The 27390-nt window shown below is 44.2% G+C and overlaps 1 protein-coding gene and 1 long non-coding RNA gene across 4 annotated transcripts in view; one reads left to right on the forward strand and one right to left on the reverse strand.

Moving 5' to 3' along the window:
* flna (filamin A, alpha (actin binding protein 280)) overlaps positions 1-27390 on the forward strand; it is a 94658-nt gene that overhangs the window by 27001 nt on the left and 40267 nt on the right. For both annotated transcript variants that reach the window (XM_052481203.1, XM_052481202.1), the window contains exons 3-14: positions 6243-6494; positions 6637-6734; positions 7142-7289; positions 7386-7504; positions 10913-10990; positions 11312-11474; positions 12320-12520; positions 13114-13251; positions 16804-16930; positions 17132-17268; positions 18684-18880; positions 20229-20342. In XM_052481203.1, the coding sequence (XP_052337163.1) occupies positions 6243-6494; positions 6637-6734; positions 7142-7289; positions 7386-7504; positions 10913-10990; positions 11312-11474; positions 12320-12520; positions 13114-13251; positions 16804-16930; positions 17132-17268; positions 18684-18880; positions 20229-20342 (1772 nt within the window). The remainder of the gene's footprint in view (positions 1-6242; positions 6495-6636; positions 6735-7141; positions 7290-7385; positions 7505-10912; positions 10991-11311; positions 11475-12319; positions 12521-13113; positions 13252-16803; positions 16931-17131; positions 17269-18683; positions 18881-20228; positions 20343-27390) is intronic.
* On the reverse strand, positions 22319-26270 carry LOC127912314 (uncharacterized). Of its 2 annotated transcripts, none has more exons than XR_008081773.1 (3): positions 25251-26270; positions 24455-25124; positions 22319-24017 (listed from the first exon to the last, which is right to left on the reverse strand). It is a non-coding gene; the product is annotated as an uncharacterized LOC127912314 (long non-coding RNA). The 2 variants fall into 2 exon arrangements; XR_008081774.1 differs by having other exon boundaries at positions 24455-24642; positions 24685-26270.

A 27390-nucleotide genomic window follows, 5' to 3' on the forward strand; every position in this document is an offset into this window, starting at 1 on the left:
TTAGTTCTGAATGCAGGATAAATGAAGTTATCCCTGAGTTAGCCTGCCCCAGAGCAGGTTAGTTCTGAAGGATTCGTTGCCATAGAAATATACCTGGCTAAAAGGTGAGCCACATTTCGTGAAATCAGAGTTGACCAAATTTGCATGGCGAACTCCTCGAACCTATAGGGCTCTGATAGTTAATTGCACTCCCCTGGTGTCCCAGGTCTGCATTAGGCCCTGATTGGAAGGAGAGGATGAAAAGCAGAACTATTTTGGCCGTCCAGGACCAACGTTGAACAGCCCTGTGTCTGCTGGAGCTGTGTGGTGGGTTTAGACGTAGTTGGGGCCTCGTGGAGCTCATGAGGAATCTGTGCCAACAAGCCCATTGTTACTATACAGCATGATGCTTTGTTGAGAAACGTGTCCTTTCATTCTTTGTCTTCCATTGGTTGTGAGACACACAGCTCTAACCCATGCGCTAGGCCAGAAGCCCACATTACTTTGTTTTTGTGCCGGGGCCACTCTCTCAGCCAATCAGAGCCAGGCTCGTTCCCTTAGAGTGGTGCACAATCAGTGCTGCTAATTCTGTTAGCACCCTGCTAGTTTTAGTGGGGAGATGGACCGGGACCCAAAATGAACGCTCCAACTTCATGACCAATGCTAGGATCTTATTGGTTGAAGCCATGTAGCACAGACCACTCTCTCTCAGCCAATCAGAGCCAGGCTCTTTGAGCTGTAAAACGTCCCCATTCTTCCCACTTTCCTCTCCTCCATCGTCCGTCTGTAATGTGAGCCCTGGTAGGAATGGGTGGAGAGGAGAGGGGGAGGAATGGGTGGGCGGATAGCAGTCAGTTTGGGTCTTTCCTTTTAAGGCAAAAAACAAGAAGGAACTTTTCCAAGGGAGGGAGGGAGTGGAAGAAGCAGAAAGTGCAGAAGGAAGTGCAGCTAGCTGTTGTAGTGCTGCCTGCGTGTTAGAGGATAGGAGTTAAGCCAACTGTTACCCCGGAGTTAGTCAGGTTTGGCTTGTGACTCATGTAGGCCCACACCGACAACACGCAATACTACGGGAACAAGCATTTGACCAACTGGGGACATTTTGTTAGTCCCCACAAGGACAAATGCGATTTCTAGACTTAAGGTTAGAATTAGGAGTTTGTTTTCAGGTTAGGTTTGGGGTTAGGGAAAATTAGGAATTTGAAATGGGAATAGATTGTGTCCCCAGATGGTTAGTTATACAAGTGTGTCAGTGATAAGGCCAGTGTGGAATGTCTCATTTCCTCTGGGTGTTCTGTCTGGGAGCTGTGGTCACTGCGACCCCGCCCACCCCTTTCCTCCTCCCCAGTCATGACTCGGCTGTGTTTTTATCACACTTTTTAGAACATTAGCAAAAACACCAAAACCACACTTTTGGAGGCCAAACAATGGCACAAAATGCATACCATGACGTTTTCACATGGAAACGACGCTTGGTTTTTCTATAATGTCCAACCATTCGGGATAATTTGAATAACTCGCTAACAGACAGTGAATGGGGAGGCTAACCAAAGATTATAGATATACTAAGAAGATACACAGGTCTCCACCCTAACAATGGGAACGGTTGTCCACACAGTGGCACGGCGGGCTTCCTAGCTCCCGCCTGTCCTTCCTTCGGATTGGTGGATACAGGTCATTATTGTAATACTTTTTAGAGAATTCGATGAGGGTTGTTGCCATCAACCGCCTGTATTCAATGGAGGGAGATACTGGTAGCCTTATGCCATGAATATGCATAGCAATCTCGTGACAACTCCGATAGTGTTTAAAAAAAAAAAAAAAAAAAATCTTAAAGTTGCCGGGATGTCGTAATTGCTGTATATCAGTACACTCGTAACAAGTTAAGCATTTTAAAACTTCTATTCGATAAATAAGCATGTAGAAAATAAGCACTATATATATTTTTAAAAATCAAATTCAAAACTCCTTGCTTTGTGGGTGACACAAAATAACGCGACATGCTGGTGGGGGGGATAGATTTTTTTTCAACGGCGTTGGGCCTCTCTTCCTCTCTTGGCTAACTTGCTAACAGACAGTGAATGGGGAATGCTAACAGACGGTGAATGGGGAATGCTAACAGACGGTGAATGGGGAATGCTAACAGACGGTGAATGGGGAATGCTAACAGACGGTGAATGGGGAATGCTAACAGACGGTGAATGGGGAATGCTAACAGACGGTGAATGGGGAATGCTAACAGACGGTGAATGGGGAATGCTAACAGACGGTGAATGGGGAATGCTAACAGACGGTGAATGGGGAATGCTAACTGGCGAATTGGCAAAAAAACATATTTCGTATCTGTTCCATAATTTTCCTTCAATTTGCTCGAGGCTGAATGCATTCCCCCTCAGGAGACTGAAAATATTTGGCATGGGTCCTCAGATCCTCAAAAGGTTTTACAGCTGCACCATCGAGAGCATCCTGACAGGTTGCATCACTGCCTGGTACGGCAACTGCTCGGCCTCCAACCGCAAGGCACTACAGAAGGTAGTGTGTATGGCCCAATGCATGACCAGGGACAAGCTTCCTGCCATCCAAGACTTCTTTACCAGGCGTGTTGGCGGAAGGCCCTTCCTGCCATCCAGGACCTCTTTACAAGGTGTTTTGTCGGAAGGCCCTAAATTGTCAGACTCCAGCCACCCTAGTCATAGATCGTTCTCTCTGCTACTTTACTGCAAGTGGTCCCGGAGCACCAAGTCTAGATCCAAGAGGCTTCTAAACAGCTTCTACACGCAAGCCATAAGACTCCTGAACATCTAGTCAAATGGCTACCCAGACTGCGTTGCCCCCCTGTCTACGCTGCTGCTACTCTGTTATTATCTATGCATAATAACTCTACCTACATGTATATATTACCTCAATAACCTCGACACCGGTCCCCCGCTCATTGACTCTGTACCTGTACCCCCTGTATGTAGCCCTGCTACTTTACCTCCGTTATACAATAATAGCCGATCTGCATTCACTCAACTGAATGGTCCTGGCGCAATTAAAAACAAAAGTGTTAAGGGAAGCCAGTTGTGATTTGGCTTCACACCTATCACATCAAAAGCCAAATTTCATTGAATTGTTGTATGGAGATAGATATTTGGACTTGTGGTTTTACTTAATTCTCCATACTGGCCAATGATTATAACGGTGATTCTGATCCAACCATTAATTCATACATTGTGCCTCTGGCCTTAGAGGATGAAAGTTAAATATGTGGAAGGCTAATGTTAACTAGCTGTCTAATCGTTGCCCATGAAATGAAGCTAAGCAACCAAGTATTTTAGCCAGGTAGCCTAGGACGACAACAACTAAAGCATGAAGAGAGGAGGATGACTTTTCTCTACAAGTAGAGTGAGTCAACATGTTTATTCTACCTGCACGCACACCGAAATCAGAACCATGAATAGCCACATGATATTTACCTTGCTTTGGACTAAATAATAGTTTTGGATATCATTTAGTTGTCACTGTATTAGACTAAGTAGAGGAGATTTGATGCTGGAATAGTGGAGGCTCCTGTTTCCTTTGACTCTCTGGTGGAGTAAATCAAGAGTTAGTCTGAAAATGTTTAAAACCTTACCTTTGACCATGCTGTAGGACATCTATCTGTTGCATGCTTTATGGACTTAACTAGACAAGGTTGCTCTTTGGTTGTGATGAACCACAGGTGTGGTTGAATTTATTCTGCCACTGTGTCTTATTGTCTCAGCCTTTAGGCCTCTATATCACTGTCTTCTTATTGTCTCAGCCTTTAGGCCTCTATCACTGTCTTATTGTCTCAGCCTTTAGGCCTCTATATCACTGTCTTATTATTGTCTCAGCCTTTAGGCCTCTATCACTGTCTTCTTATTGTCTCAGCCTTTAGGCCTGTATACCACTGTCTTGTTATCGTCTCAGCCTTTAGGCTAACGGAGAGTGACTGGGGGGGACTGGCTAACGGACAGTGACTGGGGGGCTAGCTAACAGACCGTGACTGGGGGGGCTAACGGACAGTGACTGGGGGGACTGGCTAACGGACAGTGACTGGGGGGCTAGCTAACAGACCGTGACTGGGGGGGCTAACGGACAGTGACTGGGGGGGACTGGCTAACGGACAGTGACTGGGGGGCTAGCTAACAGACCGTGACTGGGGGGGCTAACGGACAGTGACTGGGGGTGGCTATTCAGAATTTCTCATATTCCACCAGCAGAAATGCTTTCCATGTACTTGTTTCTTGTTTGTGCATTTCACCCTTTCTGGTTGTAAGGCTCGTACGACTGTCCTGCTTAATCTAATGTTGGTGTCATACTAGCAAATCAACTGCATTGTACTTGAATCTTCTTAATTAATTAACTTCAACCAGTAAAATGGCTCTTTGGCTAGCTTTGCTTCCAGTCCATGTCAATGAGCGTTAGCATTCTAGCTAACAATTGCTGAATTCAACATTTTTATTTTGCAACATTCACAACCAAATATAATCTTAGCGACTGTTTGCGCAATATTCAAAACAACATTGTAAGCCTATGAGAACTAAAAGGATTACAGGAGGATTCCACTCATGTTTTCTGGTGTGTCAGACACGCACCGACACAACAAAAGGAGGATTCTTGTCTCCTGGATTGTGTTGCCTCAGCATTCCTCCAGCAAGCACCAACGTGTGAGGAGCGCCAACACATCTTTATCGAGTTAGAACTCAGGCTGTGCCTTCTCCCTGTCCTGGGGGCTTGTTTTTATCACACCGCCCTTAGGACCTGATGAGCAATTACCCCAATCCTGTGTGTGCGTGAAGACGTGTGTGGACTGGTCTGTGGTTGCATCACTCTTGCGCTCATCTCTGATCTCCCAGTCACCAATCCAACCCCCACCCTCTACATCTCTACTCCAATTTTACTACTCCAATCCTAATCCAATTTTACTACTCCAATCCTAATCCAATTTTACTACTCCAATCCTAATCCAATTTTACTACTCCAATCCTAATCCAATTTTACTACTCTAATCCTAATCCAATTTTACTACTCTAATCCTAATCCAATTTTACTACTCCTCCTAATCTAACTTTACTACTCTAATCCTGATCCAATTTTACTACTCTAATCCTGATCCAATTTTACTACTCTAATCCTGATCCAATTTTACTACTCTAATCCTGATCCAATTTTACTACTCCAATCCTGATCCAATTTTACTACTCTAATCCTGATCCAATTTTACTACTCTAATCCTGATCCAATTTTACTACTCTAATCCTGATCCAATTTTACTACTCTAATCCTGATCCAATTTTACTACTCCAATCCTGATCTAACTTTACTACTCATCCTAATCTAACTTTACTACTCATCCTAATCTAACTTTACTACTCATCCTAATCTAACTTTACTACTCATCCTAATCTAACTTTACTACTCATCCTAATCTAACTTTACTACTCATCCTAATCTAACTTTACTACTCATCCTAATCTAACTTTACTACTCATCCTAATCTAACTTTACTACTCATCCTAATCTAACTTTACTACTCATCCTAATCTAACTTTACTACTCATCCTAATCTAACTTTACTACTCATCCTAATCTAACTTTACTACTCATCCTAATCTAACTTTACTACTCATCCTAATCTAACTTTACTACTCATCCTAATCTAACTTTACTACTCATCCTAATCTAACTTTACTACTCATCCTAATCTAACTTTACTACTCATCCTAATCTAACTTTACTACTCATCCTAATCTAACTTTACTACTCATCCTAATCTAACTTACTACTCATCCTAATCTAACTTTACTACTCATCCTAATCTAACTTTACTACTCATCCTAATCTAACTTTACTACTCATCCTAATCTAACTTTACTACTCATCCTAATCTAACTTTACTACTCATCCTAATCTAACTTTACTACTCATCCTAATCTAACTTTACTACTCATCCTAATCTAACTTTACTACTCATCCTAATCTAACTTTACTACTCATCCTAATCTAACTTTACTACTCATCCTAATCTAACTTTACTACTCATCCTAATCTAACTTTACTACTCATCCTAATCTAACTTTACTACTCCAATCCTAATCTAACTTTACTACTCCAATCCTAATCTAACTTTACTACTCCAATCCTAATCCAACTTTACTACTCCAATCCTAATCCAACTTTACTACTCCAATCCTAATCCAACCCCCACCCTCTCCCTTATCCTAGATCTGCATATTCATATATTACGTTCTCTCCTCCAGACTCCAAGGCCATAGTGGATGGTAACCTGAAGCTGATCCTTGGCATGGTGTGGACACTGATCCTCCACTACTCCATCTCCATGCCCATGTGGGACGAGGAGGAAGAGGGGGGCGACGGCCAGCAGAAGACCCCGAAACAGAGACTTCTGGGATGGATCCAGAACAAGCTACCAGAGATCCCCATCCACAACTTCAGCAGAGACTGGCAGAGTGGCAGAGCACTGGGGGCTCTGGTCGACAGCTGTGCTCCGGGTAAGTCAGGGGTTAAAGGTCGGAGTGTAGGGGGGCTAGATGGGTAGTCACAAGGGGCTTGTTTCAAAGACCCAGTAAGCATTCTTTTTATTTTTTATTTTTTATAGTTGTGTGTTTCTAAGTTTTAAATGTTTTCTTATAGGCCTGTGCCCTGATTGGGACCAGTGGGACCAGACTAAACCAGTGGACAATGCCCGTGAGGCCATGCAACAGGCTGATGACTGGCTGGGTATCCCTCAGGTAAACGAGCTACGCTAACCGTCACATTGGTCTCTGTGGAATCATGCTACCATCATAATCATTACAGAGCTGTGATGCTGTCTGTAGGTGACACGGCGTACAGTTAGCTTCATGGCGTTAGCCTAGTATTTGTGTGCAGTGCTGAGTTGTCATGTGGGCAGGGCTTTCGTGAGAAGTTGGCAGCTCTGCAGACCTTGGTAACTTGCTGTCAGTTATCTCTGTGGTTGGTGTTTCCTCCCACAGTGGGCCAGTTCTCAGAACAACTCTTCCTCTGTCTCTATGGCTCTGTGTGCGTGTGGGTGCTTTGTGCAGCTTGAGATCGTCTGATGTAGTGGTTAAGGTCTACATTAAATCAGGCTACCCTCTGCTGTGTGTGTGTGTCTAAAGTGTGCCATCTGGTTTCCTAGGTGATAACCCCAGAGGAGATCGTTGACCCTAATGTAGATGAACATTCCGTGATGACATACCTGTCCCAGTTCCCCAAGTCCAAACTGAAGCCTGGCGCACCCCTCCGCCCCAAACTGAACCCCAAGAAGGCCCGTGCATACGGACCAGGTACACACTAACAACTGTTTTCCTGTCTCTCTCACACACACACACCTACATGTTTTCCTCAGCCTCTCACCTCTTGCTCTCTCTCGTTCTCTCCAGGTATAGAGCCAGTAGGTAACGTTGTGATGAAGAAGGCGGTGTTCACAGTGGAGACCATCAGTGCTGGAATGGGAGAGGTTCTAGTGTATGTAGAGGACCCTGCCGGACACAAAGAGGAGGTACGCGCGCACAACTCAAATATATATATATATATATACACCGCATATACAGTTGATGTCGAAGTTTACATGCACTTAGGTTGGAGTCATTAACTCAGTTTTTCAACCACTCCACAAATTTCTCGTAAACAAACTATAGTTTTGGCAAGTCGGTTAGGATATCTACTTTGTGCATGACACAAGTAAGTTTTCCAACAATTGTTTACAGACAGATTATTTCATTTACAATTCACTATCACAATTCCAGTGGGTCAGAAGTTCACATACACTAAGTTGACTGTGCCTTCAAACGGCTTGGAAAATTCCATAAAATGATGTCATGGCCTTAGAAGCTTTTGATAGGCTAATTGACACAATTTTTATCAATTGGAGGTGTACCTGTGGATTTATTTCAAGGCCTACCTTCAAACTCGGTGCCTCTTTGCTTGACATCATGGGAAAATCAAAAGAAATCAGCCAAGGCCTCAAGTCTGGTTCATCCTTGGGAGCAATTTCCAAATGCCTGACTGTATCACATTCATCTGTACAACCAATAGTACACAAGTATAAACACCATGGGACCACGCAGCTGTCATACCTCTCAGGAAGGAGACGTGTTCTGATCCAGATGAATGTACTTTGGTGCGAAAAGTGCAAATCAATCCCAGAACAACAGCAAAGGACCTTGTGAAGATGCTGGAGGAAACAGGTACAAAGTATCAATATCCATAGTTAAACGAGTCCTATATCAACATAACCTGAAAGGCCGCTCAGCAAGGAAGAAGCCACTGCTATAAAATCGCCATTAAAAGCCAGACTACGGTTTGTAACTGCACATGGGGATAAAGATCGTAGTTTTTGGAGAAATGTCCTTTGGTCTAATGAAACAAAAATGGAACTGTGGCCATAATGACCATTGTTATTTTTGTATGAAAAAGGGGGAGGCTTGCAAGCTGAAGAACACCATCCCAACCGTGAAGCACGGGGGGGTGGCAGCATCATTTTGTGGGGGTGCTTTGCTGCAGAAGGGACTGGTGCACTTCACAAAATAGATGGCATCATGAGGTGGGAAAATGATGTGGATATATTGAAGCTTGGTTGCAAATGGGTCTTCCACATGGACAATGATCCCATGTATATTTGCAAAATGGCTTAAGGGCAACAAAGTCAAGTTATTGGAGTGGCCATCACAAAGCCCTGACCTCAATCCTATAGAACATTTGTGGGCAGATCTGAAAAAGCTTGTGTGAGCAAGGAGGCCTACAAACCTGACTCGGTTACACCAGGTCTGCCAGGAGGAATGGGCCAAAATTCACCCAACTTAATGTGGGAAGCTTGTGGAAGGCTACCGGAAACGTTTGACCCAAGTTAAACAATTTGAAGGCAATGCTACTAAATACTAATTTTGTGTATGTAAACTTCTGACCCACTGGCAATATTATGAAATAAATTAAATCTGAAATAAATCATTCTCTATTCTGACATTTCATATTTTTTAAATAAAGTGGTGAGCCTAACTGACCTAAAAAAGGGAATTTTTACTAGGATTAAATGTCAGGAATTGTGAAACTGAGTTTAAAATGTATTTGGCTAAGGTGCATGTAAACTTCTGACTTATAAAAATAAAGCCAACTGGATGGAATATGGGGAAAAATGTCCAAATTATTTTTAAAATCTTCAACATAGAAATGCTGCCAAATTATTTACAGAAACTTGTTAAAAATGATGGCGTTACCCATGATTCACCAAAGTACTTTAAGGATATGTTTTAATTTCAATCTCCTCTAACTGAAGTTAATTGTCAGGATTTTCTTTTCTGTTATTAATAATAATATGTACAGAGACTCATTTGAAGGCCAAATTAGAGGAGGAACTTCATAATGCAATTAAAGCCTTTACGCCTGGGAAAACCCCAAGGCTGGATGGCATACCAGTGGAGGTATACCAAACCTTTTTGATGTACTCAGAGGACCGTTCTTGGCGTGTTGTAACCACTCTGTAAATGGTCGATTATCGGACACTCGGCAAGGTCTGATTTCATTATTACTGAGACAGGAAGTTAAAACAATTGGAGGACCCTTACTCTTCAGTGTTGATGCAAAATGTATAGCGTATAGAATTTAAAAGGTATTGTCGGATATAATTTATCCTAGTCAGACGACAGGTTTTTTACGATGCATTGGAGAAAATATAACACAAGTACTGGAAACAATAGAACACTGAAATATCTGGGAAACCAGGCCTGGTATTCATAGCTGACTTTGAAAAGGCCTTTGAGGAAGTAAGACTGGAATTTATATACAATGCCTGGAATATTTCAATTTGAGACTCCCTTATGCAATGGGTTAAAGGTATGTATAGTAACCCGAGGTGTAAAATAGTCAATGGCTACTTAAAGTTTTAAACTGTCAAGAGGAGTGCAACAAGGTTGTCCACTATCGGCATATCTATTTATTATGGCCATTGAAATTTTAGCTGTGAAAATCGGATCCAACAATTTCAATGGATTCCACAGCCTCATAGAGGATCTAGGTACTTTTTCTAACCTCTCTGGATTGAAACTATATTCTATACGTATTGGATCATATATAATGAATATGAATTCGGGGGTGCAGAAATGAAAATATTAGACCTCTCACTAAAGGCTTCAGTCATACAAAAGTTAAACTTAAATCTGAACCTCTTCTATAGCAGATTAGTAAGAATGTCTCACCCCATGTTCAGGAATGGCCCTTTACTCAGATTACAACCTCTCACTTTAAGTTATTTAAAGGAAATCCCAAATATCGCTGTTTTTAAACATTTTTAAACGTCATAGATAGTTGTTTTCAATTTAATCCACCAGAAAGCCAGAATAAATAATCTAACAAATATTGTGATTTAAACTCAAATATAATTAAATTAAATTTAAAAGTATAGCTCTCGGTGTCTCAATTAAATTGAAGTAGATAATATTTTGTTTTTTAACAGTAAACATTACTCAAGTTCCAAAGGAATAAAAACATTTCAAATGTCATGTTTTATGTCTATATACAGTGTTGTAATGATGTACAAAAGGGAAAATAAATGCATGTATTTACAATGGTGCTTAATCTTCCCTGGTTGTCCTTTTCTTGTGGCAACAGGTCACACATCTTGCTGCTGTGGTATTTCACCCAGTAGTTTATCAAAATTGGGTTTGTTTTCAAATTCTTTGTAGGTCTTTGTAATCTGAGGTGAATATGCGTCTCTCTGGCCAGTCATTTGCCAGGAGGTTAGGAACCGCAGCTCAGTTTCCACCTCATTTTGTAGGCAGTGTGTACATAGCCAGTCTTCTCTTGAGAGCCAGGTGATTGCTTTATGGAAGGTTTGGGAATTGCATACTTTTAGGTGGTTGAAATGTCTCTTTTCTGGATTTTGATAATTATGTCTCTCTATCCTCCCCGTCAGGCCAAGGTGACAGCCAACAACGATAAGAATCGTACCTACTCAGTCTTCTACATTCCCAAAGTCACTGGGATGCACAAGGTAAGCCTAAACAAACCCTACTTAATCCTAGGTGATGGTGCTCTGTGTAGGTGACATGTTTTTCTGACCAGGTGACGGTGCTGTTTGGTAACTCTGTTGTACCAGGTGACGGTGCTGTTTGGTAACTCTGTGTTGTACCAGGTGACGGTGCTGTTTGGTAACTCTGTGTTGTACCAGGTGACGGTGCTGTTTGGTAACTCTGTGTTGTACCAGGTGACGGTGCTGTTTGGTAACTCTGTGTTGTACCAGGTGACGGTGCTGTTTGGTAACTCTGTGTTGTACCAGGTGAAGGTGCTGTTTGGTAACTCTGTGTTTTACCAGGTGACTGTGCTGTTTGCGGGGCTACACATCAATAAGTCTCCTTATGAGGTGGATGTGGGGATGGCTCAGGGAGACAGCAGTAAAGCTACAGCCCAGGGACCTGGACTAGAACCTGCCGGGAACATTGCCAATAAGACCACATACTTTGATGTCTACACCGCAGGTACACTCTTTCTCTCTTCACAGCCATTTTAAAATCACCATGGTCTCTTTCTGACATCCCTGAGCAGTTTCCATCCTCTCAGGCAGCTCCGTTAGGAAGGATGACTGTATTTTTGTTGTGGTTTTAAAAAAGAAGGGGGTTTTAGATGCACAAATACCCCCCCAAATGCTAACCTCCCCTGTTATTGTAATGGTGAGAGGTTAGCATATCTTGGTGGTTATGATATTTGTGTGTCCCAACTTTCTCACTCATTAGTCCTGATTCATTCAGGACTATCCATAATGTTGGTAGCATCCACATTCATGTAGACGTGTTTTAAGATATTCTATTCTTATTTGCAATACAAATGACTAGTCTATTGGTTAGCGCGTTGGGCCAGTAACCGAAAGGTTGCTAGATCGAATCCCCGAGCTGACTAGGGACACCTGTCATTCTATCCCTAAAACAAGGCAGTTAACCCACTGTTCCTAGGCCGTCATTCTATCCCTAAAACAAGGCAGTTAACCCACTGTTCCTAGGCCATCATTGTAAATAAGAATTAGTTCTTAACTGACTTGCCGAGTTAAATAAAAATTAAATGCGACTATACATTACTACTTTAATACACACAAGTGAATGTGTCAATACTTTTGCTCCCCTAAAGTGGGACTGTGTGTGAGAAGTGCTGTAATTCCTAAACGGTTCACCCAATATGTATGACAATGGATCAAATGAAAGCTGACGGTCTGTATTTTAACCCCATTGTTAAACTTTTGGAGTATTGGGCCAAGAAGAGTGCTTCTCAGTCCCATAATTACAGAGGACGCAGTCTATTGGTATGATGCTAAAGCTGCCCGTGTCTCCAGGTGCTGGTGTGGGAGAGGTGGAGGTGGTGATCATGGACCCAGCGGGTAAGAAGGACGTGGTGGTGTGTCAGATAGAGGATAAGGGCAACAGTTCGTACCGCTGCACCTACAAACCCACCCTGGAGGGGGTCCACACCATCTACGTTACCTTCGCCGGAGGACAGATCAGCAAGAGCCCCTTCACTGTTAACATAGGAGAGGGTGAGACAGACTGAGGGAAATGAGACGGTGTCTGACTTTACTTTGTCTGGTTCTGTTATTCTGGTTCTGTTATTCTGGTTCTGTTATTCTGGTTCTGTTATTCTGATTCTGGTTCTGTTATTCTGGTTCTGTTATTCTGGTGCTGTTTCTGCTGTTCTGTTATTCTAGTTCTGTTATTCTTGTTCTGTTTCTTGCTTTGTTATTCTGGTTCTTGCTCTGTTATTCTGTCACTATTTTTATATTCTAACTGCTTCGTTCTCTCTCTGGAAGGATGGAGGGAGCTGGTATCTCTTCTCTCTCTGGAGCAGCTTCTTCCTTCTACTGTCCTGTCACTTCCTGGGATCTCTCTCGGGTGCTAGACTCGGTGTGTGTCTCATACTATTCATTGTGACTCATCCTTTTTCATAGACTGGTGTGTCATCTCTCTAAACCTCCAAACCCAGACTGACCCAGTGTCTACACACACACACACACACACACACGCACACGCGCATGTTACTCATCCGGTCCTTATTTAGCAGTTCCCCTGGGGGTTAATGTCATCCATTCAAACTATAGACTGTGTTCACCTCTAACCCTCCTCCCTCCCCCAGCTTGTAACCCCAGCCTGGTTCGGGCTAAGGGGCGTGGTCTGCAGCCCAAAGGCCTCAGGGTGAAGGAGACGGCTGACTTCAGAGTCTTCACTAAAGGAGCTGGGACTGGAGAACTCAAAGTCACCATCAAGGGCCCCAGTGAGTCAACTACCCAGCAGCCTATATATTGAGTCAACTACACTACCCAGCGGCAGCCTATATATTTAGTCAACTACCCAGCAGCCTATATATTTAGTAAACTACGCTACCCAGCAGCAGCCTATATATTTAGTCAACTACACTACCCAGCAGCAGCCTATATATTGAGTCAACTACGCCACCCAGCAGCAGCCTATATATTTAGTCAACTACGCCACCCAGCAGCAGCCTATATATTTAGTCAACTACGCCACCCAGCAGCAGCCTATATATTTAGTCAACTACGCCACCCAGCAGCAGCCTATATATTGAGTCAACTACGCCACCCAGCAGCAGCCTATATATTGAGTCAACTACGCCACCCAGCAGCAGCCTATATATTGAGTCAACTACGCCACCCAGCAGCAGCCTATATATTTAGTCAACTACGCCACCCAGCAGCAGCCTATATATTTAGTCAACTACGCCACCCAGCAGCAGCCTATATATTTAGTCAACTACGCCACCCAGCAGCAGCCTATATATTTAGTCAACTACAATACCCAGCAGCAGCCTATATATTTAGTCAACTACAATACCCAGCAGCAGCCTATATATTTAGTCAACTACAATACCCAGCAGCAGCCTATATATTTAGTCAACTACACTACCCAGCAGCAGCCTATATATTTAGTCAACTACGCCACCCAGCAGCAGCCTATATATTTAGTCAACTACGCCACCCAGCAGCAGCCTATATATTGAGTCAACTACGCCACCCAGCAGCAGCCTATATATTTAGTCAACTACAATACCCAGCAGCAGCCTATATATTTAGTCAACTACAATACCCAGCAGCAGCCTATATATTTAGTCAACTACACTACCCAGCAGCAGCCTATATATTTAGTCAACTACGCCACCCAGCAGCAGCCTATATATTTAGTCAACTACGCCACCCAGCAGCAGCCTATATATTGAGTCAACTACGCCACCCAGCAGCAGCCTATATATTGAGTCAACTACGCCACCCAGCAGCAGCCTATATATTGAGTCAACTACGCCACCCAGCAGCAGCCTATATATTGAGTCAACTACGCCACCCAGCAGCAGCCTATATATTTAGTCAACTACGCCACCCAGCAGCAGCCTATATATTTAGTCAACTACAATACCCAGCAGCAGCCTATATATTTAGTCAACTACACTACCCAGCAGCAGCCTATATATTTAGTCAACTACGCCACCCAGCAGCAGCCTATATATTTAGTCAACTACGCTACCCAGCAGCAGCCTATATATTTAGTCAACTACGCCACCCAGCAGCAGCCTATATATTTAGTCAACTACGCCACCCAGCAGCAGCCTATATATTTAGTCAACTACGCCACCCAGCAGCAGCCTATATATTTAGTCAACTACGCCACCCAGCAGCAGCCTATATATTTAGTCAACTACGCCACCCAGCAGCAGCCTATATATTTAGTCAACTACGCCACCCAGCAGCAGCCTATATATTTAGTCAACTACGCCACCCAGCAGCAGCCTATATATTGAGTCAACTACGCCACCCAGCAGCAGCCTATATATTGAGTCAACTACGCCACCCAGCAGCAGCCTATATATTGAGTCAACTACGCCACCCAGCAGCAGCCTATATATTGAGTCAACTACGCCACCCAGCAGCAGCCTATATATTGAGTCAACTACGCCACCCAGCAGCAGCCTATATATTTAGTCAACTACGCCACCCAGCAGCAGCCTATATATTTAGTCAACTACGCCACCCAGCAGCAGCCTATATATTTAGTCAACTACGCCACCCAGCAGCAGCCTATATATTTAGTCAACTACGCCACCCAGCAGCAGCCTATATATTTAGTCAACTACGCCACCCAGCAGCAGCCTATATATTTAGTCAACTACGCCACCCAGCAGCAGCCTATATATTTAGTCAACTACGCCAACGAGCATCTAATGTATTCTCATCAAAAAAAGAAACGTCCTTCACTGTCAACTGTTTATTTTCAGAAAAATTAACACGTGTAAATATTTGTATGAAAATAAGATTCAACAACTGAGACAATCTGAACAAGTTCCACAGACATGTGACTAAATGGAATAATGTGTCCCTGAACAAAGGGGGATCAAAAGTAAGTTAGTATCTGGTGTGGCCACCAGTCAAAAGTTTGGACATCGACTCATTCAGGGGGTTTTCAAGTGTTAAACAAATAAATATATTTGCTATTATTCAAAGTAGCCACCCTTTGCCTTGACAGCTTTGAACACTCTTAGTATTCTCTCAACCAGCTTCATAGGGAATGTTTTTCCAACAGTGTTGAAGGAGTTCCCACATGCTGAGCACTCCATCACTCTCCTTGGTCAAATAGCCCTTACACAGCCTGGAGGTGTGTTGGGTCATTGTCCTGTTGAAAATGATAGTCCCACTAAGGCCAAACCAGATGGGATGGTGTATCGCTGCAGAATGCTGTGGTAGTCATGCTGGTTAAGTGAGCCTTGAATTCTAAAAAAAATCACACTTCCTCCATGTTTCACGGTGGGAACCACACATGCAGAGATCATCCGCTCAGCTACTCTACATCACACCTCCTCCTCCATGCTTCACGGTGGGAACTACACATGCAGAGATCATCCGCTCAGCTACTCTACTCGAAGACATGGCAGTTGGAGCTGAAAATCTCCAATTTGTACTAATCAACCCAAATGACAGATTTACACCCGTCTGTCCCTTACTCCTGTTTCTTGGCCCAAGCAACTCGCTTCTTAATGGTGTCCTTTAGTAGTGGTTTCTTTGCAGCAATTCAACCATGAAGGCCTGCTTTCATGCAGTCACCTCTGAACAGTTGATGTCTGTTACTTGAACTCGGAAGCATTTATTTGGGCTGCAATTTGAGGTGCAGTTAACTCTAATGAACTTATCCTCTGCAGCAGAGGTAACTCTGGGTCTGTGGTAGTCCTCATGAGAGCCAGTTTCATCATAGCTCTTCCTGGTTTTTGCGACTGCACTTGAAGAAACTTTCAAAGTTCTTGGAATGTTCCATATTGACTGACCTTCATGTGTAATGATAGACAGTTGTTTCTCTTTGCTTATTTGAGCTGTTCTTGCCATAATATGGACTTGGTCTTTTACCAAATAGGGATATCTTCTGTATACCCCCCCTACCTTGTCACAACACAACTGACTGGCTCAAATGCAATAAGAAGGAAAGAAATTCCACATTCACTTTTACCAAGACCACATGTTAATTGAAATGCATTACAGACTACCTCATGATGCTGGTTGAGAGAATGCAAAGCTGTCATCAAGGCAAAGGGACGCTACTTTGAAGAATCTGAACTTTTAAAATATATTTTATTTGAACTTTTTGGTTACTACATGATTCCAAATGTGTTATCTTTTCATGTCTTCACTATTATTCAACAATGTAGAAAATAGTAAAAAATAAAAACCCTAGAATGAGTAGGTGTAAACTTTTGACTGCTACTGTATGTATATCTCTAACACACTCTGACTCAATTAGCTTAATGACCAAACTGACCCTGTGTGTGCAGAGGGTCTGGAGGAGCCCTGTAAGAGGAAAGATCTAGGAGACGGAGTGTTTGGGTTTGAGTACTACCCCACCACCCCCGGAACATACAGTATAACCATCACCTGGGGAGGACAACACATCCCCCGCAGGTACATTTACATTGTTAACCAGAGTGACATATAGTTAGTGCATTCAACTAAGTCTAATAGGGGAAAGGACTGTAAGTCATTGCAGGTGAACTCTGGTAAATAACTGTGATCCTCTTTGCAACATGTGATGTGTCAACAACAATTAATAGTCATGAATAGAGAGCCTGGTGTAATGCTGTCACACATCACTTCCTGTTGCAGCCCGTTGGAGGTGAAGATTGGTTTGGAGGCGGGTCCACAGAAGGTGCGAGCATGGGGGCCCGGCCTGGAGAGCGGCATTGTGGGTAAATCTGCCGACTTCGTGGTCGAAGCTGTTGGAGAGAATGTGGGAACACTGGGTAAGTGTACACACACTTGTACGACTGACTTTGTGGAGACACAATTCAGTCCCATTCAAAATCCTGTTTTCCCTAACCCTAAATCTAGCTCCTAACCCTAAAATTAAACTTGGCTCCTAATAGAGGTCGACCGATTTATGATACCGATTTGTTGGAGGACCAAAAAAACCTGATGCCGATTATTAAAAAATATATATATTTTTAATGATGACAATTACAACAATACTGAATTAACTTTTATTTTAATCTAACACATTTATTTTTATAAATAATGAAATATGCTCAATTTGGTTTAAATAATGCGAAAACAGTGTTAAAGAAAGTAAAAGTGCAATATGTGCCATGTAAGAAAGCTAACGTTTAAGTTCCTTACTCAGAACATGAGAACATATGAAAGCTGGTGGTTCAATATTATTCCCAGTTATGAAGTTGTAGTTATTATAGGAATTGACTCATCAACTATTCCTCTCTCTGCCATTTGTATTTCATATACCTTTTGACTATTAATGTTCTTATAGGCACTTTAGTATTGCCATCCTAATCTCAGCAGTTGATAGGCTTGAAGTCATAAACAGCGTTTATTCTTTCAGTGAAACCGTTCCGTATTTTAACTAAGGGGCGGCATCCATAAGTCTAAATATTCCTGTTACATTACACAACCTTCAATGTTATGTCATATGTAAAATTATGGCAAATTAATTAGCAACGAGCTAGACGGCCCAAACTGTTGCATATACCCTGACTCTGCGTGCAATGAACGCAAGAGAATTGACACAATTTCCCTGGTTAATATTGCCTGCTTAACATGAATTTCTTAGCTAAATATGCAGGTTTAAAAATATATACATCTGTGTATTGATTTTAAGAAAGTCATTGTTTATGGTTCAGTACATTCGTGCAACGATTGTGCTTTTGTTAAATCATCCCCCGTTTGGCGAAGTAGGCTGTGATTCGATGATAAATTAACAGACACCACATTGATTATATGCAACGCAGGACAAACTAGTTAACCTAGTAATATCAACTAGTGATTGTGAAGATGGATTGTTTTTTTAAAGTTAATGCTAGCTAGCAACTTACCTTGGCTCCTTGCTGCACTCGCGTAACAGGTGGTCAGCCTGCCACTCAGTCTCCTCGTGGAGTGCAATGTAATCGGCGTCCAGAAATGCCTTGGTTATGAAGACTTGAAATTGGTCCTGATTAATCGGTCGACCTCCAGCTCCTAACCGTTAACGTAATTCTAACCTTAACCCTAAACCCCCAATAAATAGGATTTGACCTTGTGGGGACTAACAATGTCCCCAGTCGGTCAAATTTGTGTAAGTTTACTATTGTGGCGAATTCTGGTCCCCATCAGAATAGGTAAACACGTCCACACAGAATCTGCGTGTGCTCATCAGAAGGTCTGTGTCCAGGTTTCTCAGTGGAGGGTCCGTCCCAGGCGAAGATCGAGTGTGATGATAAGGGCGACGGGTCATGTGACGTGCGGTACTGGCCAATGGAAGCAGGAGAGTATGCGGTGCATGTGCTCTGTAACAACGAGGACATCCAGCACTCTCCCTTCATGGCTGAAATCACTGCTGCTCTAAACAAGGACTACTACCCTGATAAGGTATGTTAATTCACTGCTCTAAACAAGGACTACTAAGGTATTTGTATTTATTATGGATACCCGTTAGTTCCTGCCAAGGCAGCAGCTACTCTTCCTGGGGTTTATTATGGACCCCCATTAGTTCCTGCCAAGGCAGCAGCTACTCTTCCTGGGGTCCCACAAAATTAAAGCAATTTGTACAATTTTAAAAACATAATACATTCACAGATTTCACAACACACTGTGTGCCCTCAGGCCCCTACTCCATCACTACCACACATCTACAGTGCTAAATCTGTGTGTATATTTCGTATGTTATTGTGTCTGTGCCTGCTTGTTGCTTCACAGTCCCCCGCTGTTCCATAAGGTGTTTCTTCATCGGTTTCTTAAATCTGATTCTACTGCTGCATCAGTTACCTGATGTGGAATAGAGTTCCATGCTCTATGTAGTACTGTGGAATAGAGTTCCATGTAGTCATGGCTCTATGTAGTACTGTGGAATAGAGTTCCATGTAGTCATGGCTCTATGTAGTACTGTGGAATAGAGTTCCATGTAGTCACGGCTCTATGTAGTACTGTGGAATAGAGTTCCATGTAGTCACGGCTCTATGTAGTACTGTGGAATAGAGTTCCATCTAGTCACGGCTCTATGTAGTACTGTGGAATAGAGTTCCATGTAGTCATGGCTCTATGTAGTACTGTGGAATAGAGTTCCATGTAGCCGCGTCTCTATGTAGTACTGTGGAATAGAGTTCCATGTAGTACTGTGTGCCTCCCATAGTCTGTTCTGGACTTGGGGACTGATATGTGTGTTAAGATAAAAGCCCACCCTGGGGAGCCCCCCGGGGCCCACCACACCAGGGTCCACCCCTGGGGAGCCCCCTGGGACCCACCACACCGGGACCCACCACACCGGGGCCCACCACACCAGGGCCCACCACATGTTTCAACTTTAAGAATATGAAGAGGACTTTATCTTAACACGCATACCAGTCCCCAGATATGTGGTAGTGGTGGAGTAGGGGCCTGAGGGCACAGTGTGTGGTGGAGGGGCCTGAGGGCACAGTGTGTTGTAGATATGTGGTAGTGGTGGAGTAGGGGCCTGAGGCCTCAGTGTTTTGTAGATATGTGGTAGTGGTGGAGGAGGGGCCTGAGGGCACACTGTGTGAAATCTGAATGTATTGTAATGTTTAAAAACATTCTACACACAATGAAGAGGACTTTATTATCTTAAGGTTGAAACTGGGTGGGCCCCGGTGTAGTTAACCCTTCAGTGGCTCTCATCTCACCAATTTTCTTTCTAACCTGGGTTTTGAACCGGCAACCCTCCAGTTGCTAACCTGTGATGCGCTCTCTTTGCTGTGTCCAGGTGAAGGCGTATGGTCCAGGTCTACAGAGCAGTGGTCTTGCTGTGGGGAAACCCACTGAGTTCACCGTCGACGCCAAGCTGGGAGGGAATGCTGCCCTCAACATCCTGGCACAGGTACGTGTAGATACCCCCAGTGCGTGGAGGTGGGCGTGTGGAGGTGGGCGTGTGGAGGTGGGCGTGTGGAGGTGGGCGTGTGGAGGTGGGCGTGTGGAGGTGGGCGTGTGGAGGTGGGCGTGTCATTGTATTCGCTGAAGGACAGGCCAAACCAACTGAATGAGGCACAGCCTGTTTAACAATGATGCTATGGGTTTCTCTCTTTCTACATGGCAAATTCATTATTACTTACATTGTCAAAATATACATAAGTAAATGGTGGGACCAACGGCAATAATAGTAGTAGTGTACATGGGATTACCATCAACAATATTAATGAGAACCATGATACATTAAAGCAATGGGAGAAGACCAGTCTGACTGAAGACTCATGACATGGTATGAAAAACAAAACTAGATGGGAAATATTATCCACATTACTTTGCACTTTTCACTGACTGTCCCTCAGGTTGAGGACATATATTTGGCTGCCAAAACTGCACATTTTGGATTTTCACCCAATAAATATTGGATTTCTTTTTCTTTCATTGTTTCAAATTCTTTGTATTGAATGATAATTTGGGGAAAGACATTCTCTTAGGTCTGAGTATTTGTCAGTGGAAATGCAGCCAGTGGTAGATGTCTGTACTCCATCTATAGGCCTGTTTTGTACCATGTGATGCTTCATGGTTGGGTTCTGCTCTTCTCAGATACACTGTGATTTTACTGTGGTCTTATAGGGTTGGGCTGACTGTGAAGGCTCAGACTCTGGGTTGAGGTCGGTGAGGAAGTAGTCTACAGTACTACTGCCAAGAGATGAGCTATGGGTGTACCTACCATAGGAGTCCCCTCTCAGCCTACCATTGACTATGTACAGACCCAGTGTTCCACAGAGCTGTAGGTGTACCTACCATAGGAGTCCCCTCAAAGCCTACCATTGACTATGTACAGACCCAGTGTTCCACAGAGCTGTAGGTGTACCTACCTAAAGAGTCCCCTCTCAGCTTACCATTGACTATGTACAGACCCAGTGTTCCACAGAGCTGTAGGTGTACCTACCTAAAGAGTCCCCTTGAAGCTTACCATTGACTATACAGACCCAGTGTTCCACAGAGCTGTTTCTGGGGGGGCATGTGTGGAGGGAAAGGTGGTTGCTTCCTGGTAGGTGTTTATCCCCATGACTGTTAATAGTGTCTTGTTCTTCTGCTGTTCTAGCATTCAGGTCTCCACAGACCAGTACGTTGCCTTGGGCCTGAAAGTGACTAATTCCCCTCTCTAGAATGGAGGAACTCTCTTCATTGAAGTAGGGTGACTGAGGGGGGATGTATGAGGAGGAAATGGAGGAACTCTCTTCATTGAAGTAGGGGGACTGAGGAGGAAATGGAGGAACTCTCTTCATTGAAGCAGGGTGACTGAGGGGGGAATGGAGGAACTCTCTTCATTGAAGTAGGGTCTCTGAGGGGGGAATGTATGTGGAGGAAATGGAGGAACTCTCTTCATTGAATATATGGGAGGAAATGGAGGAACTCTCTTCATTGAAGTAGGGTGACTGAGGGGGAATATATGAGGAGGAAATGGAGGAACTCTCTTCATTGAAGTAGGGTGACTGAGGGGGAATATATGAGGAGGAAATGGAGGAACTCTCTTCATTGAAGTAGGGTGACTGAGGGGGACTGAGGGGGATGTATGAGGAGGGAATATATGAGGAGGAAATGGAGGAACTCTCTTCATTGAAGTAGGGGGACTGAGGGGGAATGTATGTGGAGGAAATGGAGGAACTCTCTTCATTGAAGTAGGGGACTCTCTTCATTGAGGGGGACTGAGGGGGGAATATATGAGGAGGAAATGGAGGAACTCTCTTCATTGAAGTAGGGTGACTGAGGGGGAATATATGAGGAGGAAATGGAGGAACTCTCTTCATTGGTAGGGTGACTGAGGGGGGAATGTATGAGGAAATGGAGGAACTCTCTTCATTGAAGTAGGGTGACTGAGGGGGAATGTATGTGGAGGAAATGGAGGAACTCTCTTCATTGAAGTAGGGTGACTGAGGAGGGAATGTATGAGGAAATGGAGGAACTCTCTTCATTGAAGTAGGGTGACTGAGGGGGGAATGTATGAGGAGGAAATGGAGGAACTCTCTTCATTGAAGCAGGGTGACTGAGGGGGGAATGGAGGAACTCTCTTCATTGAAGTAGGGTGACTGAGGGGGGAATGTATGAGGAAATGGAGGAACTCTCTTCATTGAAGTAGGGTGACTGAGGAGGGAATGTATGAGGAAATGGAGGAACTCTCTTCATTGAAGTAGGGGGACTGAGGAATGTTTTTATCTGTAAAGACAGCCTCCTTGTTGATTTTTAACCAGAAATAATTATCCTGTTTTGATCAATTTGATTTAATTAGTTCAGATTTATACCATATTAGCCTTCCCCTGGAGTCTCTGCCCTGTCCCGAGTCCTTTTAATTAGGTGGATGGTATGATTATCTCCCTATAACATAGTGGATGGTATGATTACCTCCCTATAACATAGTGGATGGTATGATTACCTCCCTATAACATAGTGGATGGTATGATTACCTCCCTATAACATAGTGGACGGTATGATTATCTCCCTATAACCTAGTGGACGGTATGATTATCTCCCTATAACCCAGTGGACAGCCAGTGGATGGTATGATTATCTCCCTATAACCTAGTGGACAGCCAGTGGATGGTATGATTATCTCCCTATAACCCAGTGGACAGCCAGTGGATGGTATGATTATCTCCCTGTAACCTAGTGGACAGCCAGTGGATGGGATGATTATCTCCCTGTAACCTAGTGGATGGTATGATTATCTCCCTATAACCCAGTGGACAGCCAGTGGATGGTATGATTATCTCCCTATAACCTAGTGGACAGCCAGTGGATGGTATGATTATCTCCCTATAACCCAGTGGACGGTCAGTGGACGGTATGATTATCTCCCTATAACCTAGTGGACAGCCAGTGGATGGTATGATTATCTCCCTATAACCTAGTGGACAGCCAGTGGATGGTATGATTATCCCCCTATAACCTAGTGGACAGCCAGTGGATGGTATGATTATCTCCCTATAACCTAGTGGACAGCCAGTGGGTGGTAGGATTATCTCCCTATAACCTAGTGGACAGCCAGTGGATGGTATGATTATCTCCCTATAACCTATTGGACAGCCAGTGGATGGTATGATTACCTCCCTATAACCTAGTGGACAGCCAGTGGATGGTATGATTATCTCCCTATAACCTAGTGGACAGCCAGTGGATGGTATGATTATCTCCCTATAACCTAGTGGATGGTATGATTATCTCCCTATAACCTAGTGGATGGTATGATTATCTCCCTATAACCTAGTGGATGGTATGATTACCTCCCTATAACCTAGTGGACAGCCAGTGGATGGTATGATTATCTCCCTATAACCTAGTGGACAGCCAGTGGATGGTATGATTATCTCCCTATAACCTAGTGGACAGCCAGTGGATGGTATGATTATCTCCCTATAACCTAGTGGACAGCCAGTGGATGGTATGATTATCTCCCTATAACCTAGTGGACAGCCAGTGGATGGTATGATTATCTCCCTATAACCTAGTGGACAGCCAGTGGATGGTATGATTATCTCCCTATAACCTAGTGGACAGCCAGTGGATGGTATGATTATCTCCCTATAACCTAGTGGACAGCCAGTGGACGGTATGATTATCTCCCTATAACCTAGTGGACGGTATGATTATCTCCCTATAACCTAGTGGATGGTATGATTATCTCCCTATAACCTAGTGGATGGTATGATTATCTCCCTATAACCTAGTGGATGGTATGATTATCTCCCTATAACATAGTGGACGGTATGATTATCTCCCTATAACCTAGTGGACGGTATGATTATCTCCCTATAACCTAGTGGACAGCCAGTGGATGGTATGATTATCTCCCTATAACATAGTGGACAGCCAGTGGATGGTATGATTATCTCCCTGTAACCTAGTGGACAGCCAGTGGATGGTATGATTATCTCCCTATAACCTAGTGGACAGCCAGTGGATGGTATGATTATCTCCCTATAACCTAGTGGACAGCCAGTGGATGGTATGATTATCTCCTATAACATAGTGGACGGTATGATTATCTCCCTATAACCTAGTGGACAGCCAGTGGATGGTATGATTATCTCCCTATAACCTAGTGGACAGCCAGTGGATGGTATGATTATCTCCCTATAACCCAGTGGACGGTCAGTGGACGGTATGATTATCTCCCTGTAACCTAGTGGACGGTATGATTATCTCCCTATAACCTAGTGGACAGCCAGTGGATGGTATGATTATCTCCCTATAACCTAGTGGACAGCCAGTGGATGGTATGATTATCTCCCTATAACCTAGTGGACAGCCAGTGGATGGTATGATTATCTCCCTATAACCTAGTGGACAGCCAGTGGATGGTATGATTATCTCCCTGTAACCTAGTGGACGGTATGATTATCTCCCTATAACCTAGTGGACAGCCAGGGGATGGTATGATTATCTCCCTATAACCTAGAGGACAGCCAGTGGATGGTATGATTATCTCCCTATAACCTAGTGGACAGCCAGTGGATGGTATGATTATCTCCCTATAACCTAGAGGACAGCCAGTGGATGGTAGGATTATCTCCCTGTAACCTAGTGGACGGTATGATTATCTCCCTATAACCTAGTGGACAGCCAGGGGATGGTATGATTATCTCCCTATAACCTAGAGGACAGCCAGTGGATGGTATGATTATCTCCCTATAACCTAGTGGACAGTCAGTGGATGGTAGGATTATCTCCCTATAACCTAGTGGACAGCCAGTGGATGGTATGATTATCTCCCTATAACCTAGTGGACAGCCAGTGGATGGTATGATTATCTCCCTGTAACCTAGTGGACAGCCAGTGGATGGTATGATTATCTCCCTATAACCTAGAGGACAGCCAGTGGATGGTATGATTATCTCCCTGTAACCTAGTGGACGGTATGATTATCTCCCTATAACCTAGTGGACAGCCAGTGGATGGTATGATTATCTCCCTATAACCTAGTGGACAGCCAGTGGATGGTATGATTACCTCCCTATAACCTAGTGGACAGACAGTGGATGGTATGATTATCTCCCTATAACCTAGTGGACAGACAGTGGATGGTATGATTCTCTCCCTATAACCTAGTGGACAGACAGTGGATGGTATGATTATCTCCCTATAACCTAGTGGACAGCCAGTGGATGGTATGATTATCTCCCTATAACCTAGTGGACAGCCAGTGGATGGTATGATTATCTCCCTATAACCTAGTGGACAGACAGTGGATGGTATGATTATCTCCCTATAACCTAGTGGACAGCCAGTGGATGGTATGATTATCTCCCTATAACCTAGTGGACAGCCAGTGGAAACATCACCTCTGCACCATGTTTCCTGTAGTACTACAATATCAACATCATCAATGTCTTTCAGGAAGTCTGGGTTTCTGCTCCTTAGCCCAAAAGCAGAGGACTTTAATCCTTGTAAATTCCAACGTAAAAAGATTTCAGAACTGTTTTTTCTTTACCTTCAAAATGAGACAAACACCCACAATCCATCAAGCACTCTTAAAATAGGGGGTTTTCAATTAATGTAAACTCTTATTATGCAAATGTGATTTGTTTATCATTTAAGATATAATTTGTGTCATGTCACTTGGGTGGGTGAAGTGTGAGGATGGTGGAGTTCTTGTGCTCATCTTACCATGCCCCTCGGCCAATCACGTAAGCATCCATGCCCCTCGGCCTATCACACGTGAGCATAGTAGACTCGGCATTTGTTTAATGTCACTCATTTGGTTGGTGGGGGCTGGGCCAGTTGCTCCCCTCACAGCCTGTGCGTAGCTCTGCCTGCTGGGCTGTGGGTCTGCAGTGGGGGGCAGGGGGCTGGTAGGCCTCGTCTGGGTGGGTCTGAAGCTGGGCTGGGGTGGTCTGTGCTGCACTAGCTGTGGTGGGCATTGAGGTTGGTGCTGTGGTCGTGGCTGAGGGGGTCCAGGGTGCTGGCCAGGGGTGTTGTCTCAGCTCTGCTGGGGGGTCCAGGGTGCTGGCCTGGGGGTCCAGGGTGCTGGTCTGGAGTGGAGAGTTCGGGCTGCGGTGTAAAGTGACGTCCTTGAGAGTCTTGGCAAGAATGGGGACTGTCTCCCTGTACAGGTGAACAAGGTCATAGACAGGCCAGATCGTGGTGATCTAGCTGCAGCCTGTCCTCTGTCCTCTTTCTCTCCTGCAGCTCCTCGTAGTGTGGTCAGATCGTGGTGATCTAGCTGCAGCCTGTCCTGTTTCTCTCCTGCAGCTCCTCGTAGTGTGGCCAGATCGTGGTGATCTAGCTGCAGCCTGTCCTCTGTCCTGTTTCTCTCCTGCAGCTCCTCGTAGTGTGGTCAGATCGTGGTGATCTAGCTGCAACCTGTCCTCTGTCCTCTTTCTCTCCTGTAGCTCCTCGTAGTGTGGCCAGATCGTGGTGATCTAGCTGCAGCCTGTCCTCTGTCCTCTTTCTCTCCTGTAGCTCCTCGTAGTGTGGTCAGATCGTGGTGATCTAGCTGCAGCCTGTCCTCTGTCCTCTTTCTCTCCTGTAGCTCCTCGTAGTGTGGCCAGATCGTGGTGATCTAGCTGCAGCCTGTCCTCTGTCCTGTTTCTCTCCTGCAGCTCCTCGTAGTGTGGTCAGATCGTGGTGATCTAGCTGCAGCCTGTCCTCTGTCCTCTTTCTCTCCTGCAGCTCCTCGTAGTGTGGCCAGATCGTGGTGATCTAGCTGCAGCCTGTCCTCTGTCCTGTTTCTCTCCTGCAGCTCCTCGTAGTGTGGCCAGATCGTGGTGATCTAGCTGCAGCCTGTCCTCTGTCCTCTTTCTCTCCTGTAGCTCCTCGTAGTGTGGTCAGATCGTGGTGATCTAGCTGCAGCCTGTCCTCTGTCCTCTTTCTCTCCTGTAGCTCCTCGTAGTGTGGTCAGATCGTGATGATCTAGCTGCAGCCTGTCCTCTGTCCTCTTTCTCTCCTGCAGCTCCTCTCGT

Source organism: Oncorhynchus keta, chromosome 27 (assembly GCF_023373465.1).
Source record: "Oncorhynchus keta strain PuntledgeMale-10-30-2019 chromosome 27, Oket_V2, whole genome shotgun sequence".
Taxonomy (NCBI): domain Eukaryota; kingdom Metazoa; phylum Chordata; class Actinopteri; order Salmoniformes; family Salmonidae; genus Oncorhynchus; species Oncorhynchus keta.